The 18981-nt window shown below is 37.7% G+C and overlaps 1 protein-coding gene across 5 annotated transcripts in view; it reads left to right on the top strand.

Annotated features, from left to right (window-relative positions):
• Positions 1-18981, top strand: part of TBC1D30 (TBC1 domain family member 30) — a 50819-nt gene that overhangs the window by 23086 nt on the left and 8752 nt on the right. For all 5 annotated transcript variants that reach the window (XM_018919686.3, XM_050969941.1, XM_009095059.4 and 2 more), the window contains 7 exons: positions 3156-3217; positions 3610-3675; positions 6683-6808; positions 7665-7850; positions 11213-11381; positions 12758-12926; positions 15847-15952. In XM_018919686.3, coding sequence (XP_018775231.3) covers positions 3156-3217; positions 3610-3675; positions 6683-6808; positions 7665-7850; positions 11213-11381; positions 12758-12926; positions 15847-15952 — 884 coding nt within the window. The remainder of the gene's footprint in view (positions 1-3155; positions 3218-3609; positions 3676-6682; positions 6809-7664; positions 7851-11212; positions 11382-12757; positions 12927-15846; positions 15953-18981) is intronic.

Here is an 18981-nt window from a genome sequence, read left to right on the forward strand (position 1 = left end):
TTCAGAAATTTGTGGTCAAGCATGTACCTTTGTGTGTCCTTGTGTTTGTGGACCTAATAATTCCAGAGTTGTTCCCAGCATATTCCTGCTGTTATGAGTTAATATGCTTCTCAAACATGAAGAATAAGTTGAAAGTGTATGAACTGGAGGTGATATTTAATATGTCAAATGACACTACAGCCTGGCTGATTGGATGTGAAAGGACTGAGTTGTACCGACAACACTCAAAGTAAGAACTACTGCTCTATGTGTGGTGTGTCTATGCCAGGCTTTCCCTGCTGAGGTGCTGGGAAGAGAATTTCTCTTAAGGCCTGAAGGGGTATTTTTTTGCAAAAAGCTTGTGTTTATGTAATGGAGAGGAATGTGACCCAAAGATGGAGGATTGTTAGAAAATAAGTGCAGACATGCAATAGGGTTGTATGGGTCTGGGGTACTGAGGGGGAAGAAACTATTGGGGAATCTAAGTTAGTTGATGGAGAGAAGGCAACTGAATAAAAAAAAGGGGAGTGCTGGAGAAAGGAAGGATTAGGAAACCAAGAGAGTCTGAGTTAGGGATAGGCATTAGTTTCCTTGAAGCTCTGAAGCTCAGGGACAAATTCCTTGAGCAGAGTGCAGAAACTGCATGTAGCAAGATGGTTCTTGTGCCAGAAGTAACGGGCAATGAGATGGTGCTCCCATTTTGCTGGTTACCTTCTTTGCTCTCTCTGTATCGTTGCAGCTTTTTTTTACATGCTTACTTGCTGTATTTTTTATTAAACAATGTTGTAATTTTTTGATTTTGGGAAATATAAATTCTTTTAAATGGATGGGTATGAGGAACAATTTGTATATGCTCTGGGATTCATTCCCCATGGTTCTTCCCCTCCCACAAAACTGTCACATAATTTGATTTGGAAAGTACTTCTAATGGAGAACAAATAAAGGGACACAGATTCCATGGCTTTTACAAGAGGCTGTTATTCATGGCCTGACCAAGCAGTTCCTCAACATGCTGAAGAGAGTGTGCTATGTAGTCTGGTGTTACCATGTGATGTAATTCTCATTTACAGTAATTTTCACACATGTCTTAATTGTTTGCTGTGATTTAATTAACTTTTGTAGATGGATGATCTCGTTTCAGTCTCATTTAATCAAGGGTCTCACTTGAAGGGTCTCATTTCAATCTCAGGAGGGACATGTACCTTGACTGTAGTGTGAGCTCCCTGGTTATGATGTTCGTGTAACTATAGATAGATTTTTCCTTGCTCTGAGCTTATATCTTTTTGTACTTAGTCTTTTGAAGACCTGGTAGTATCTGCTTGTTTCTTTCTTAGGAAGATTCTAAAACAGAGAGAAAAGTTGTTACTGGGATCTTTTAAGTCTTAGAAAACTGTGAAGTAATTAATATTTGGCTCCTGGGTTGGAAATGAATACATGGTTATTTTGGAAGGCCGTTGGTTCTTTGCTGCAAGGTAGTGTTAGATAATGTGTCAGCATCTGTTACTTTAACAAAAAGAGTTCTCAGTCATGATGTATTTTTGTATGTATTAGGGTTTTACAGTACTTACTTTTTTTTGCTTGAGAATGAAGTTCACATTTTCCAATTTCAGCAAATGTGATACAATTTAATCTTAGGTTGCTGCCATTGTTACATTGCTTTGAATTATTATGAAAAGATTTATCTATTTGGAGCCCCTGCTGAGTGCCATTGCACCATGGGAAGAAATACTAATAAACAGTTGCTTCCAGGAATAGCTATTAATCCTTCAATGTTTTTTCAAGACATATCTGTTATGGTTTGAAGTCTTTATTTTTCTAGGTCTGACAAGCATGTCTTTTAGATCTGAAGCAGGGAAACGAAAGCACTAATCCCCAGGTCTCAGTGAGGCAATTCTAAAACGCTAAAATTCTAAACAGTGCTGGAGTTTGTGTGATTTTTTCCTTTGTTTCTATTCACTCACCCCCAACAAAGAAAAAAATGCCATGGAGAAAAAGGTTTTGTCTTTAGGTATATAATTATCAGGTAGCAAGGTTTTAAACTACTTACCACTTCAGTATGCAAATGCTCAAAGGCATTTTACATTCCATAAATAGCAAATGCCACTACAGTTGGGTTTTCTGTCACACTTGTAGGTTTAGACCTCCAAAGAACTGGGTATTACTGGTGAGTTGATTAGCATGGATATTATATACTTAAAACCTTGCAGGATTATAGTCTGGTTTTTCTGTCTATGTTTATATGTGTATGTATATATATATATTTCTATATTAAAACTGTTTAGTTCCGTATTCTGGAAAGATGAGAAGCTATGAGTAACATAATTGTAAATATGGAACAATAGCATTGTATTAAATTGTGCAGGGAAAATAAAAGAGGGCTTCATTCTCAGTGCCAGCCGATGGGAGGGAGGGAGGGGATGTGATCTGATGCTGTGTTCAGCACCTGAGTTTTGGACAGCGGCATTTGGAGGTCCAAGGAACTGTACATCCAAACTGTGGGATGGAAAGCAAATTAAACATTTTACTGTTGATCATGTTCTGGCATGCTCCAGTGCCATGTTGGGATCCACTTGAGATTCTGGTATTTTATGTAATATTGTATGTACTATTACTAGACCTGCTTCATAACAAGTAAAATAGTTTGCTCACATGGCCAAAATAAAATCTAAGCTTAAATAACAGTACTACCAAATGTGTGTTACGGACGGAGGAATTTGAAAAAAAAAAATATATTCTGAACAGTAAAATAATTTTCACACATCAAACTTATTTATAAGTTTTGATTGACTTAATGGCAAGAAGCTGGCCTGGATGAAAAGAAACTGTCTGTGCACATGTATTTTTCTGTGGATGCATATGACAGTTTGCAGTGTACTAGTATAGTTTGTAGACCAGTGAACTATATGAATATTAGTAAAATGAGTTGTGCCAAACTACATTATTAAAGAGCACATTACTGCATTTTGAAAACATTTTGTCCGTATACTTCTTAACATGTTCCTTGAATCCACTGTGAATACAAAATTCACCAAAACAGGTTGAAATGTAGTTATTAAAACAGGAAGATAAAATTTTGTGTTCTTGTTTCAGCTGTGAGATTTTTGTGTTTGGGTTTTTGGCTTCTTTTTGTCTTCTGAGCTAAATGAAATAATGAGCTTTTTTTTTTTTCTTTCTAGGGGTTGATACAAAATTGAAATTCACTCTTGAGCCATCTTTAGGTCAAAATGGTTTTCAGCAGGTAATTTGATTTATTTTTTTCTTGAGTTTGTGAAGGAGTGGGTTCTCTGCAATCAAGGTGCTTGCCCTAGTTCAGAAGTGCATTTGTCATCATTATCTCAGCATATTATTTGCAATTGCATCAAGAGCTGTTTAATTCGTATTCAGAAAATGAAATAGGCTTTCATTGTTTGCTCAGATAGTTCCTAAATCCTCGTGTCCTAGAATATTATACTTTAGTCAAATCGTCAAGTAATTAATCTGTATCTTCCCTGTGAGTGGATTAAGCAGTTATACTCTGACATGTGTGCAGTAAAATGAAATGAATGTGCATGTCTGCAGGGTAGCAAATGTTGCTATGCTGTAGCATTTAACTAATGGATATTTTACATTTTTGGATGCTTTTGCTTTTAGTGGCATGATGCCCTCAAAGCAGTGGCCAGACTGCCGACAGGCATCCCAAAGGAATGGAGGAGAAAGGTAGGTAGACCTCCATGCCTTGTGGGCCATATTTCCTGTAGTTTCTCTGGGGAGGTGAATTACATCAATATTATCTGTTAGTGGGTTTTGTAACGAACAACCTTCTAAGTTGTACTGGGGATTTTTCCTTGTTTACATTATTCACTGACAGCCTCACTGTAAAGATGGAAAGGCTGAAGAGACTGGTAAAGATGATGTTTTTTGTAGTTGGGTTCTTTCTGCTTGAGGCTTAGGTAACTTATTCTGGTGCAGATGTTATTGCCTCATACTGTCAGTCTCAAGAAATTGCACTGGTGAAATTGCCCCCACATCGGAAGATAACTGAAAGGCAAACATATCTGCAGTGTAGGCTGTCACACTTACGAAGGTGAAGTTGATAGATGCTTAATGCTGACAAGAATGCTTATAGAAACAGTTGTTGGGGAAAAGGCAGATTACCAAAATTAGGGAAGTTCAGAGTCAGGAGTGATGTAGAATGGCAGAGTGCAGCATTAATGGGAAATTGCACTGAGTGTTGTAGAAAAGAGTCCATTGAGATTTTGCCAGACTTATGTTATTGCATTCTTCAACATTTGAAGTCCCCTAGTATAAAAAGAAGCATGTCTATTAATTTTTTCTTAAAAACTGAGTCACACAATCTCAGCTTTAATAAGCAGTTTTAATAAAAATAATATTTTCAAAGATTTATAAAATATGTAGTTCCATGTATAATATATAATAGTATATTATATAATATATAAATTATAAAGATATTATGATAAATTATAATTTTATATATTATATAAATTATATATAAATAATATAGTTCCACATATTTCTGATGTATCAGCTTAATTTCTTTTTCCTGTTTTTGCTGTCTATCCAAACTGAACTGTACCTCTTTACAAATCGGGGGGGAAGGAAGAGAAGACTTTGTGGCATTATTTTTCTCACACCGTGATGAATTTATTTTTAATCTACAACTTCAATGAATCATTATACCCATCTAACAGCCTTTTCTGTTCCCTGCAATATTTTTTCCCACACTCTAGAAGTGTCTCAGACTCTTTTCTGTGGTACATGAGTGGCAGAGGTCACAGAATCTCAGAAGAGCTGAGTTTGGATTGGAACCTCTGGAGGTCATCTGGTCCAGCTCCTCTGTGCAAGCAGGGCCACCTACAGTCCTAGTTGCCACGGACTGTGTCCTGGTGACTCTGAATATCTCCAAGGACAGAGATTCCACAACCTCCCTGGGAAATCTGTGCCAGTGCTCAGTTGCCCTCACAGTGAAAATGTGCTGCTTGATGTTTGAGGAGAACCTTCTGTTTTTCCGTTTGTGCCCATTATCTCCAGCCCAGTCACTGGTACAGATTACAAAAGCCTGGCTTCATCCTCCTTACACCCTACTTTCAGGTGCTTAGACACACTGGTAGGATTTCCCCAAAGCTGCCTTTTCTCCATTCTGAATGGTCCCAGCTCTCTCAGCCTTACTGCTTAGGAGAGATACTTTGCAGCTGGGTGTCTCCAGCATATACTGGTGCTTGGGATTGTTTCTCTCCAGAGGCAAGATATTGCTCATCTCCTTGTTGAACTTCATGAGGTTCTTGTCAGACCATTTTTCTGTCCTGTCAAGGTGTCCTTGTGCTTATCAGCCACTCCTCCAAGTCCTGTGTCATCAGCAGACTTACGTATGCTCTGCCACATCATCCAGCTCAGATCTGTCTTTCTTCACTCTGCTCATCTCTGTGTTTGCTCACATGTGACGACATGATGCTAACCAAAAAAGTAGTGATATGAAAAGAGATGTTGTCTTTTTATTGCCGTTCCCCAGTTCCACAATGATTTTAAGGTAGATACCAAAACAGAGGAAGTATTTTGTGCTGGCAGCATGTTGATTGCCTCCTTTGCTGTCAACAAAAGGAGCAGGTTGACATCTGGATTATTGTTGTGGCATGTGACATCTGGTTTCTGGGACTGGCAGAGATAAAGAATCCAGTCAAACAACATCAGTAGGATGTCAGCTGTGGGCTGTTGGGAGGCAGAACAGTGGCATTCCTCCACATGGGTGCCTTTGCAATAGTGTAGGAAGGGACATTTAAATGCAGAAAACATGAGATTCTGAGAGCTGTCTATAAATTCCTTCATCATGCAGCTATCTCAGTGTTTAAATCTGTGGGAAGTGTCTAAATTGCTTTTCTCATTTGAGTGAATTAATGGCTGATATAAAACTTGACCAGTTTGCTTTCATGATTTCTTTCAGTTTCCTGGAAAAAAAAAGATCCTTTTTTGTTACTTGTTGTCATTGTATGATCTGTCATGTGCCTTTCATGGTTCAGGATGTTTTCAAATTTTTAATAAAGGTCCAGCCTTTGTCTTGGATACACATGCATAAATCTGTTCTGGCAATTATTAGGCTTTGAAAGTAGTGAATATGTTTGTTTCAGAACTCCCCGTAGCACCAACAGTTTAGGAAGCTCTCTTGTAAGAGTAAGTTGTTTTGATCCAGTCATGCTTTCAGATCAATCCCAAATGGTGAATACTAGATGCTATTTGTTCTGCAAAGTCATCAGAAGAAACTTCTGATAAAGAGAAGCACCAACACTGCTAGATTTCTTTTGGGAGTTTCCAGGAGACGTATCCGTTGTTGAGTTTGAGGAAAGCCAGCAGCTTTATCTTTTTATCAAACTCTTTGTTGGTTATGAGGATAGAAGGTCTGAACTGACAGAGGGTCCTTGCCTCGTGTTTCCATTTTGGAGGGCTCCTGTGAATTCACCGATAGCTGACTTGCATCTTTGTAAGCAGTCCACAGATCTGGATGCTTAATGCTGACCATTTCCTTCCTTTCTGTCAAGGTATTAATTTAATTGTGCAAAAATTCTTGTGGCTAAAATCCTCTTCTGCATATCTCAAATCTAACAGCAGATCATGTATGGGTGAAGCTGATAAGGTTCACCCAAGGTTCATCAATATATATTGACACTTTATATTTTATCAGAGAAATAATTAATTTTGCCATATGTATTTCTAGGTTTGGTTGACCCTGGCTGATCAGTACTTACACAGTATAGCCATTGACTGGGACAAAACCATGCGTTTTACATTCAATGAAAGAAGTAATCCTGATGATGACTCTATGGGCATCCAGATAGTAAAGGTAGCCAGCTAATTTGTTATTTCTTTTCTAATTTTTAAATGAAAAGTTGACATTTGAATTTGGATTTATTTTCATCTCTGCAACTGCTTTTTGTGAAAAATGTATCTTAATTCTCTTTGGCCCACCAAAGTTTAGGTTTTTTTGCACTAGTCTGGTTAGTGTTAGCTGGGAAAAAGATGCTATTGTTGGGGTTTTTTCCTTTCATTTTTACTTTCTTTTGATTTTGAAAAATTGCTGGAGTTAATGAAGACAAAGGAACATAAGTGGGTTTTTTCCTTCTCTGTAAATAAACACAAATGTTTTCTGGGAGTAAAAGCATATTTTAAAATACAGCAAATGAGCATTCTTCAGTTGTTTTACAGGAGTGAAACACATTTGCCTATTTGTATTTCTCAGCTGATTAACGTTTAATATTTAAAGCAGTCAGCCATTTTGTACATTTTGCCTTCACTTATAAATCACTTAAATTTCAAGGACACAGTTTCTGGCCCATGTGTTTGGTAAAGTCAGTTATCTATTAGTTCTTTTATACTTTGATAAAAACAGGCGCTTTTTTTTGTTCAATTAAGCAGCTGTTGTGCCTTGCCTGTTTGAAACCCAGAGATTTAACATCTTCTGCGGCAATGCAAAATCTTTTAGGGGGCCTGTTTACCTAAGAGCTTGCTGAAACTATTTATTTTGGGTAAGGTAAAGGTTTAACAGACTAAAAAATAAATGTTTTCATCAGCCTTGGGAGTATGTACTGGAGGTGGAAGGAAAACTGGGAGAGACAAGAGAGCTAACGGGGGATGGAAAATACACATCTTTTCTCTGCTTGTCTTGTCATTTTTATTTTTATTTCCTTTTTCCTTTAAAGGACCTTCACCGAACTGGCTGCAGTTCTTACTGTGGCCAGGAGGCAGAGCAAGATCGAGTGGTGTTAAAACGTGTTTTGCTGGCTTATGCCAGGTGGAATAAATCTGTTGGCTATTGTCAAGGATTTAACATACTAGCTGCACTTATTCTGGAAGTAATGGAGGGCAATGAAGGAGATGCCCTGAAAGTGAGTAAATTTTTTTTTTCTGTGTGGAAGGTTGCTCTTACTTAGTGAACTTTAGAATATACCAATGTGTGAATTTTGGAGACAGACTGAAAGAGCACAATTCAAAAGAGTTATCTGATTTATATTGGTGACCTTTTTATTATTTATATTGGTGAACTTTTTATTTTGTTATCCTGTCTCAGCTAAAATGAATAGTTGAAATGTTATCAGTGTTAAATTTTTTTTTTTTTTAAAATTAAATGGGACCATTGCTACTTACTATAGGATATCTTATCCCATAATCCCAAATCTGCTTGCAAACACTATAGGTAGCTGAAATGTTAAAATTTCATGATCAGCATCTTTTGTGGCAGCTCCATGCGATGCAGTTGATAAATCAGCTACATTTCAAAGCAAATCCTAGGAAAACATTAAATATTCAAAATGAAAGTTAGTCACTTTGAAGCTAATTTCTGGACTAGGTTAGTCTTACATGGTTTTGTTTTCTTAGATGGTTTTTATTGTTAATAAAATAAAGCTTCATGAAATTTTTAATATGTCAGAAAATGGAAATACAGTTTACTACAGGACATGGTGTAAGGTTTGGCAAGATCATGTACAATCTCCTTAAATAAATTTGCTCATATGTGTGAGTTGGGGTCAAATTAATAAAAGATGGTTGTGACTCTTCATACTGAGCTGTTTGTTTGCCTTAGACAATGATTTAAATATGGTAAATATTTAAATTCACTCAGAGCTCCTAAAATATAGAGCTTGTGGCAATAGAGTCCAGCTAGCTGGTATTTAATCCTTCATTCTAGACAACTGCCTGTAATAGGAAGAAAATACCATAATATACCAACTTTAAATCAGAAAGTAAAATTTCTTTTCAATAATTCTTGCTTAAGATTTCCTCAATATTTTAAATTTAATTTATCATGTTTATTGTGATCTTATACTGTCCAGAAGGTCCCCAAACACATTGTGGTAGCATAGGAAATAGGATTGCCCAAGGTTTATGAAGTCCAAGTTGATGATAAGAACTGTGTGCATCCTTGTGGTGTCTGTTATTGTGAGTTGTGTCAGGCTCCTTGTGTGGAGGAGACAGTGAATGGAGCCAGACTGCCCCGGGGAGGTAAAACACTGAAGGCTGTTTCACCAAAACTGGTCTTACCTGGCAAAAATAAGACTGGAAAATAAAGAGATTTCTTTTCCAAGCTTAGTGTGTGGACTTTGCAGGGTTGGAATTTTCCCAGAAGACAGAGGGAAGAGGGGAAGGGCAAGGAAAGGAGCAAGGTGGGTGGGAGGAAATAAGAATTTGGTATTAGCATGTAATGGTTTTATTGTCACTGCCACCTAAAGCAAGCAGTGAGTGAACAGCTACAGAGGGCTGTAAAGGTGCCCTCAGGATTGTAGCCATGGGGTAGCTGTGTTTGGGTTATTGTAGAATCTGGGAGTTAAGGGAGCAAGGGCATCCTTAGGTCTTGCCAGTCAGGTCCCATTTCTGGGGAGGACATTATACACAAAAGCTCTGTGTCTGGGAAGCATCTCCCAGGGGCTAGGAAGCAGCAGGTGTTACTGATGCCAAGGGGCTTTAACAGCACAGCACCCCACATGGTAGCTTCAGTGAATGCCCAGCCAGTGATACTTGAGTGTTCTCTAGTTAAGGTAAGCATTAAGTTAAATCCCTGTAATTGCCTCAAAGGTAGCCTACAGAAATTATGCTAAGCAAGAAAATCCATCTAGCATGAGTAGAAACTATAAAAGTCTCATAGATACTGAAACTTTAAAAAAAATTTTCTTGCATGTTATTGCATGGAAATTCTGCAGAATCAAATAATAAACATAAATATGTAGAGATGTGTTACGAAGATGCAAACTGGTAAATACATGAACTGCTTTAAAAAAAAAGTCTTCTCAAAGCAATTCACATGTTGGTGAAACAGAATGAACTTCAGTGTTGAAAAAGATTTCTGTTCTTTTCTGTGCTCTCATATATCAGAGATCAATGAAGTGGGAAGGGAGCAAAGGCCTTAGAGAAGGGTGTCTTTAACATGGGGGTTTATGGCTTATGTCATAAGGAATTCATGAAAACACAAATGGCATAGTTGTAAGTTAAGGTTGCTATATTAAGTTATTCTTCCATTGGTTGAAATATATCTGAACAAAATAAAGCATATTTTTACAAGACTGTGGGATAATCCAGTATTCAGCAAAGGTTAGGTAATGCATCTGACAAAAAATGAGCCTGTCATGTAGCAGGCTGTTGATTTGCCTGTGTTGACTACTGTTCCACATGCTTTAGAACATAAGATAAGACTGCTATTGCTGGAGAAATCTTTCAAGGACAAGTGGCAGTATGTGGTCACAAGCAGCTGGGAAAGAAAAGAAAGCAGTAAGACTATGTCAGGTGGTGCTCTTGGTAGTCCTGTGTCTGAGAAGCTGTTTCTGTGGGCCTCCTATGAAAAGAGAGGGATTGGAAGGAGGACTGTCTCCTGTATGTGAAGGTGCAATGCTTCTCTTGAGATTTAAGGTCTTTATGAGACATGGTAAGGATGCTCATATGAGAGAAATGTAGAGGAGATGCAGATGGGATGACTGCAGGCTCTCTGGATGTGGTTAGTAGAGTGGCCATAATAGTTGTAAAAGATCCTGAAGTGAAAGGTCAGTGTCTTCTGTCAGGCTGATGATAAACATCAGCTTCTGCATAATTTTTGTTGCATTTGTTCATTCTCAAAAGTTTGACAGTATCCATTTAATTCCTTACCATCCATGTAATTGAGATACCTCACTTGAAACAGATGTCTGCTTAAAATGTCTCACGCTGCTTAATTTAGCACCTTCTAAAGTGACAAGATGGAGTGCAGCATATGGTAACAAATCACAGTAAAATATATGGAGAATTTCTTTTTAAAGAACAGTACCTTGCATTTTGGAGAGGCAAAATAGTGGATTTGCAAAATCAGTCTTCTAGTTGAGGCATTAACCAGAGAAGGGATGGTGAGACTCTCCAGCAGTGGAGAATCTCATAAACAGTTCCAACATCAGAAGTGTCAAAAATTGCTTTTGGTGAGGGTACTGCCAGCTTGGGCATAGCTTACTGTGTCATTGATTTCAGCAATTGATTTCAGTAATTTCATGGTTCATAAATTCTGGGCAGTTTGAAGAGGCCTTTGTATCTTGAATGTTTGTGGATACCTAGGGTACCTGAGGATGCTCAAAGTGATCATATTTTCTCCCCGTATAAGTGGAGGTGCCATAAGCATGTGTTGCCACTGGCTCCAATTCATTCTTTAGTGAACAGAGACATTTTATTTTTCTGTTATTCCTAGAAAATAACTGCCCTGTAAGTCCTACATGATAGTCTTTCATTTTGCCCACAGATCATGATTTACCTAATTGATAAGGTGCTTCCTGATAGCTACTTTGTCAATAATCTCCGTGCTCTCTCTGTGGATATGGCTGTTTTCCGAGATCTTTTACGAATGAAGCTTCCTGAACTGTCCCAGCACTTAGACACTCTGCAGAGAGCTGCTAACAGAGAAAGTGGAGGTATGTTCAACAGAAAATGCTATTCAACTCTGTCTTGCTGTTGTTTCATCTGAGCACTGATTTAAAAATACAGTATTTTAAGTGTTTACACGAGTTTATTGCTTAGAATATGTATTTTTAATTTTTAAGATGAAATATGGTGGTTTCTGTTACTGATAACCTTAACATAAATAGGTGTGCTTCCAGGAAAAAAACAAAGGGAAAGAGCTTGGTCCCACCACTAGCTGCAAACAGAATTGTTTTGACAAGGATATACAAAGCATGGAGTGACAACACTAACATGTAGCTTAGTACCAAGGGCTACTGTGGAAAGGTAATTTCTTGGCTCAAGATAGTTGTCCTCCTGCTCTGTGTAGTTGCTGGCTCATATAGCTGCTCTGGGAAGAGTTACAGTGTGCGAGCCAGTGGGGGCTGGTTAGTATTTCTTCACCTCGGTCCTTACCAATAGACAGGTACAAAACTCAGAAGTATATCTTGGGTTCCTACCTGAAAACTGGCTTTGCATTGTGATTTTTTTTTTCCTGGTGTAGCATTTTGTTCAGACTTACAGCTCTTTTATTGGGGAATGTTCTGAGGAGGGTAAGACGGTTTTTGTTAGTTGATTTGGTTTCTTTTTCAGTTGGGAAGCTAAGTGCACCCTGAGTTCCACCTTAGAAAAGAACTGCTGCTATTTTCCATGTGTCTATGACCAAACTGTATAAAAAACAAACAAATGGTAGCAAGGAAATATTTACTGTTTGAAAGTGTTTTCACAGGCTGGCCTTTCTGGTCATGGCCTTCAGTGCATCAGTTGATACTGGGATGCACAAAGTATTCTCTGAGCAGAAGGAAAAAGTAACATTTTAGAGTTTCAGCCTGAAATACTACATTTTGTTTGAAACTTAACAAGTACACCAGGATATTAACTTAATAGATATGACTTTACAGAGTCAGTTACCTTCACCTAATCACCATGTAGACAAAGACTTATGCCATCAGTTGGTGAAAAAATGCTGCATTTTGTGGGGAAGTTGGTGGGTTTGGGTTTGTTTTTTTTTTAATAGAAGCTTTTATTTCATATGGCTTTGGGAAAGGAGAAACAGTCTTTCTGAAATAAGGGAAAAAAGTGTGGTGGTGTATTCCAGGGTATATGGTCCAAGGCCAATGATGCTGCTTAGTTTTTTGCAGTGCAGCAGAATGGAAGGTGACTATGTAATATTTTCATTGTTCTCAGCGTATCTTTGGACAGCTGCAGGCTAAGTAAGTTTTGAGCAATAACAGAGGTGCTAGAATGTCTGGTGAATTTTATGGTGCAGTTTATACTCCTTGTAAAATGATAGTAAATTGCAGTTACTTCAAGTAACTTGTTTTTTGCTTGTTTGTTTTTTTAACTTCAGGAGGCTATGAACCCCCACTTACAAATGTCTTCACAATGCAGTGGTTTCTGACACTCTTTGCCACCTGTCTGCCTAACCATACAGTTCTGAAGATCTGGGATTCAGTATTCTTTGAAGGCTCTGAAATTATACTGAGAGTAGCTTTGGCTATCTGGGCAAAGCTAGGAGAGTAAGTGGTCATTTTTATCTGATTTTTCTTTTCAGTATGAACAATGTTTAACTTTTGTTTTCCTTAAGATGTTCTCAATTCTAAACAAGATACAAACAATCTTTCAGGAGAATGATTGTTTTGAAAAAGCTGCAAAAAGAACCTTTATGGTTTCTTAAAAGCATGTGATTCTGACATCATGTCAGAATGGGCGTGATAATTAATTTACCCTTTTTGCACAAAATGTCTCCAGTTGTTGGAGTTGTCTGTGTATATTGTCTTTGTGCTATGCTAAAATGTTGGACTTTTGTGAACATAAACCTCTGAAGAACTGGTAAATACTCTGTATAACGACACACAAAGAGATTTGAGGGTGACCAACTAATTTAGTTGGGTACCTGAAAGTGGGGATGTCAATTCCCTTAGTTTCACTTAAGGAGACTTAAGGATTTGAGCCCATTGGCTTTGCCCAGGACAAGAGTTCAGTGTTACTAAGGGAATGACCCTGTGGTACATGAGTCTTTTCTGTTAAGGCCTGAAAATTAATTTTCCTGGAATTCTCTGCTTTTCAGCACATTCCAGCCAAGTTTCTATTGTAGTCCTTTGTGGCCTTGGAAACTCACCACATGGCCAGAACACAAGACATGGTTAGCTCTTCAAACCCCTCTGTTGTCAAAGCAAATATTTGCCTTCCAAAGAGTTTACAGTGCTCCCAGAGAAATGAGTTTTGTCACTGGCTTCAGTGGGAGGTGTGAGCTCTGGCAGGTCAAGCAGATGTTAGTTCAGCTGGAAACATTTTTCAGCTGGCATCAGCAGCTGCATCGATTTTCTTCTTGTGATGCCTATTAAAACTCGTCTTCCTTTGTTCTCTGAAATAGAACCACTGGGATTTATGTTCACTTCTGTCCTTGGAGGTTTCATTTCCTTTTTTCTTTCTGAATAAATTAGCACTGAGGGCCAGTTGCATTGTAAGAGGATTTGTTTAGTACATTTAATTTTTAATCTGAAGAATAATAATTAGAATAATAATTTCTTGAGAGCTTTTTTAATATTCATTTCAGTTCAGTGAATGAAACTTGCATGTATCATTTGAATTGGGATTAAGCTGTATGTCACATAGTGTTTCAGATAAAAAATTCTTCCAGTGGATCTCTATACACTTAAAAGTTACAATTGTGAATGGTACAACTCATAACATGATAAAAAGGAAGTTACTACTTTGAAGATTTTACTGTAAAACCTAAAGAAAAATTAAATATGTTTTAAAAAATGGAAAGGAACAGAATCAAGAAATATATATGAATGTGTCTAAGAGAAATAAGCTGATCACACTGCATGTCTTGTAACTGTTGTTTGTGGGGAATGGGAGAAGGTCTGGAAAAAGACAGACTTTTTAAAACACTGTTTATGCTGGGAGAAGATTGTGATATTTCTATTTCTCTTTGTCCAGCATTAGACAAATGGGGGATTTAAGGTCTGGGGAGAAGGTCTGGAAAAAGACAGACTTTTTAAAACACTGTTTATGCTGGGAGAAGATTGTGATATTTCTATTTCTCTTTGTCCAGCATTAGAATGGGGGATTTAAAGAGGTGGGGCCAGAAATAGTGTTCATAGTCTCATGATCTTCATACTTCTCAAGACTTATTCTCAAAATGAAAATAGGGTGAGAAGTGCATTTTTAAAATGTAGGTGGCTCAGTCGTACTTCTGTTTTGAGGGAGGCTGAAGGAATGGGGAAGTTAAATATAGGTGCAGTAGAGAAAGCAGTATGTGGAGGTCACGACAGACTGGAGGTATCAGGGCAGGTAAGCCATAAGTTTGTGATAATTGGCTACATACCCACTGTTTATAATACTTTTAGGGTTTTTTTTAGCTATGTAATCATTATTTTACCCAAAACGTGTTGAGATTTCAGGAGTTTCAAAGCTCAGTGGTTGTTAGGTGCAGTTGATGAAGATCAAGGGAAGCTGCTTCTTCTTTTCTTGCTTAAGAAAAAAAGGCAGCATATTTTTTTTCATCATTCCAGCATCTGGGTTTTAGAGGAGAGGCTACAATATATAGCCATTAAAGCACTTCCTTGGGATATAAGAAAAGCAAATTTTTCACTTGGCAGGAGAGATGTTTAGCAGCTGACCCTAATGTGTGTAGCACACCACCTCACAAAAGCATATTACTCATATTTCTTTTCCTCTAGATGACACTCTGTGTGTTTAGAATGATTCTGTGCTTTTAGAAATGTAAAGAAAAGTGCAGAAAAAGTATCCAATTGAACCCCCCTTCCCAAACAAGGCAAACAAAAGCATCCTACCAAAGCAAACAAACAACCAAAACCAACACTGTTCCCACCCAGAATTTAGAATAGCATTCACAAATATGATGAGTGAATTTTCCTTCATTGTGCTTTATGTTAGCCTAATTATTTTTTAACACAATGACGTGTGTGAATGCACCTATACTTAATTTGTTCCACAGGAATGGTTTCTGGCCAGTGAATATCTTCCTGTCTGACCAAGTTCAGACAGTGAATTTGACCATTTGGTGCATGGTGAAGAACAGGTGATGAGGTAGTCAATAAATCTCTGTGCTCCCTTTTTGAGCTGAGAAGAGAACCCCCTTGTGCTAGAGGGAGGCAAAATGTATTGATTATTGTGCTGCAGAAGTGAAAGGACAGAGGGAATAGCCTGTCTGGAGGTACATTAATCTGTTATCATGAGGAGTCAGGACAGTAAGCTGTAGTCAGTGCATCTTTTTACTGCTGCAGCTTTTCCAATGTTGTGTGCATAGCTTTATTATTTGGAAGTCTAGGCAGAACTACAAATAAACTTAAAAGTTAAACCATCTAACAGAAGTGCATGTTTTATGATGACAAGAAAATCAGTTTTGTTTTGAGCATGTAAAATCATATGTAAGAATCAAATAAAAACCAACGTGTTTTGATGTAGGCAAATTGAGTGTTGTGAAACTGCAGATGAGTTTTACAGTACTATGGGCAAGCTGACCCAGGAGATGCTTGAAGACAGTCTGATTGACAGCAATGAACTTATGCAGGTGAGTAATTGTAACATAATTAATTTTTGTGTTTTCTCTATTGATTTCTTTGGGTCTTGATTTCTAACAAATTATATTTTTCTTCAGATACTGCAGAAACCTAAATTCTCCCAAGAGTAAAAGTTTCAGATAACAGGGTTGAGCTAGCATGTCAATGAAACAAGTAGATGACCTGAAGTTAGGGCTAGAATCTTATCTTTTTATATTAATACTTTTATATGAAATGTAGAGAAATACTAGGTGTCATTTAATAAAAATTGATTCTATGTTGACAGCTGAGTCTTTTGGGATATAATGCTCCATTGCATTTTCACAAGATGTAGAATCTTTAGTAGTCACCATTTTTAGGGTATTCTTTTGCCTTATTTTTATGTTTTGGTCACTTTTATTACACTGTGTCTTTCCTTTCTGTGGACTCTATAAGAAATAAGGGTTTATGAAGTAAGAAGTGTAGAAAAAGTCCTTCATGATTTAAAAAAAAACCAAAACACCATGAACAGTCAGTAGTGTACTGTAAACAAAAGCATTTGTACATAATTGCAGTGCCTGAATTATTAAAGCATATGCCATTGTATGGGAACAAAGACCCCCATTGTTCTGGGAAAGGAAAGGACCTTTAGTATAGCAGATAAATTAATTCATTTATTTACAGCTACACTTATTCTTGATATTTTTGATATTTATCTTGATATTTACGCTTATTAATATCTTGATATTTACACTTATTCTTGTGATATTTTTAAGGTGTTATCTACTTACATGCTTTATAAGGAGTTTGTGCTACAGTTCTGGAACTTTTCTTTTGATGAGTTAGAGCATTCTGATCAAATGGGAGCAGTACAGAGAACATAATTCACCTGAAACTTTGTACCTGACTTAAGGGCAGGAAAAAAGTCAGTCTGTGAAGCTACAGAAGTTTAATAACAGTTGTTAGCAAGTGACTCCTATTACCTATTGTTGGAAGACTGTTAAAATACACTATTTTCATTTCTATTATTTTGGTCGTTGTTTTTTTGTCCAGTGAGGAAGCTCTAGGAAAGGGAGGAGTGAGTGTTGTGGCTTTTTGCTTCAAAAGTGGAAATGCAGCTGGTCAGAGGTACGCACAAGCTTCTAAAAAAAGTGTTAAAGTTCTTCACAAGTCAGTTCAGAGAGTGAGGATGTGTAAGGAGGGCAGCACAAACCGACATCTTCTCATTGTGTTTCAGTTCCTTGTCTCCAGTGTGGTACAAAATTAAGATGTGGCATTTGTGAATAAGAATCAATTTGGGGAAGCTTTTGTGACCCTCTGGATTTCTTTCTTTCTTTGCTGATGTGTGTAATAGAAGATAAGGCATGGGTAATTTACTGGTTGGAGGGATTATTTTATTTTTTTTTAACTCTTGCAGTTACAAATACTAGCAAATTAGCAATATTTTTATGCTTCAGCAAAAAACGAGTATTTGGCGCAATACATATGTGTGTTCATAGTGTCTGTGTGTATTTTATGGCACTGACAGGAGTGCTAAGATAGGAACTTAAACCTGCCACATTCTCCATATCATTGCCATTGATATGGAGGATGTGGCAGGTTCAAGTTCTGTGTATGGAGGAGCAGTGTATGTGGTTTATGTGTGTCCTCTCAGTCAAAGAAACCACAATATAGCTTGCATAGCTTTCTTCAAGTCAAAGGCAGGCACTGGCAGTGTGGCCATCTCTGAGGTCTCCACTCTTTACCTTAAATGGAAAGAATAAGGAACTGCAAGAGTTTACCATCAGGGCATATAAGTGCTACCGTGTATCTGGTTGAAGAAAAAAATTAAGAAATATGAACCATTGCATTAATGAAAAGATCCAGGCTGCTTGAACATGCTGGTTTTTAAATTGCTTTAAGCTTTTTCAGAGAAGTCATCCAGAGATGCTTTGTTTTCTGGTTTTTTTTTTTTTTTTTTTTTGCTGTTCCCCTAATAAAAATCAGAGTTATTAATTTACATCTAGTATTTTTTTACAAGATGGCTCAAGGACTAGTATCCTTCTGTGGGGAAAGGATTATAATACAGCACTCTGCCTTCCCATCACATTTCAGAAGAGCTTGCTGGTGGCAATCATCTCACTTCTCTTTAGACTTACATAACACTTACATTTGCATCTAAACTACTTGTCCAGGCTCATTTAAGCCAGCATAACAAGCACTTCTCAACCACTGGAAAACAAACTGTGCTCTAGGAACCTTGTTTCTTTTAGGAGTTAGAGGAGGGAGGTACAACTGGTCCTTCAAGGGAAGTGTTGACAGAGCAGATGTCTAAAGTAGAACAGGGGACTCATGTCCTCATTCTTTCCACCAGCATGTACAGTTGCTGCAGTTTTATTGCTCCCATGCAGACAGTACCTACAGTTAGGATGGGAGCCTTAAAGCTTTTGCAGATTTGGCCCTTGTCTGACAAAAGCTCTTACTTAACGTTTTACTGAAGAGAGCTTGAAGGCATTGGAGGAGCAAGCCAGCCTACAGTTTCCTTCTCTTTCAGATTGAACAGTTTGGGTGAATAAAGGGTAAGTGCTGTACACATCAGACTTTAGGCTGGGTATGTATTGGTTCCAGTATGGGCACAGAAGGCTGTCCATCAGGTGTCTGCAGATATTCTAAACAGAGTGTGCTAGACTGAGTTTGTGTTTCCATGCCTTGTCAGAAAATGAGCATTTTTATAACCAGCTCAGCTGGTTCAGTTTGTACACCCAGGAACATTGCAGCACAGAGGAGATGAGAAGCCAGCTGGAGGAGCGGCATCCCTTTGTATTTACTAGAACAGAGGGGAACAGGCATCAATCCTTCTGTGGTACTCTAGCATTTTGGACTATCTGCCTAGGCAGTTGCCCTGATTTGATGGTGTTCACTGTCAACCTGCGACTTGAGTAGCACTTTTTCTTTTGGGTTTGTTTTTGCTTTTGCTTTTTGTTTTGTTTTCTTAGTCAAACTGAAAAGAAAGAAGATCCTTAAACCAGTGAGGGGCAGCTATGGAGATAAGTATGTTTGATGAGTTGTCTGCAAAATGGCT

The sequence above is a fragment of the Serinus canaria genome, chromosome 1A, assembly GCF_022539315.1.
Source record: "Serinus canaria isolate serCan28SL12 chromosome 1A, serCan2020, whole genome shotgun sequence".
NCBI classification, from domain to species: Eukaryota; Metazoa; Chordata; class Aves; order Passeriformes; family Fringillidae; genus Serinus; species Serinus canaria.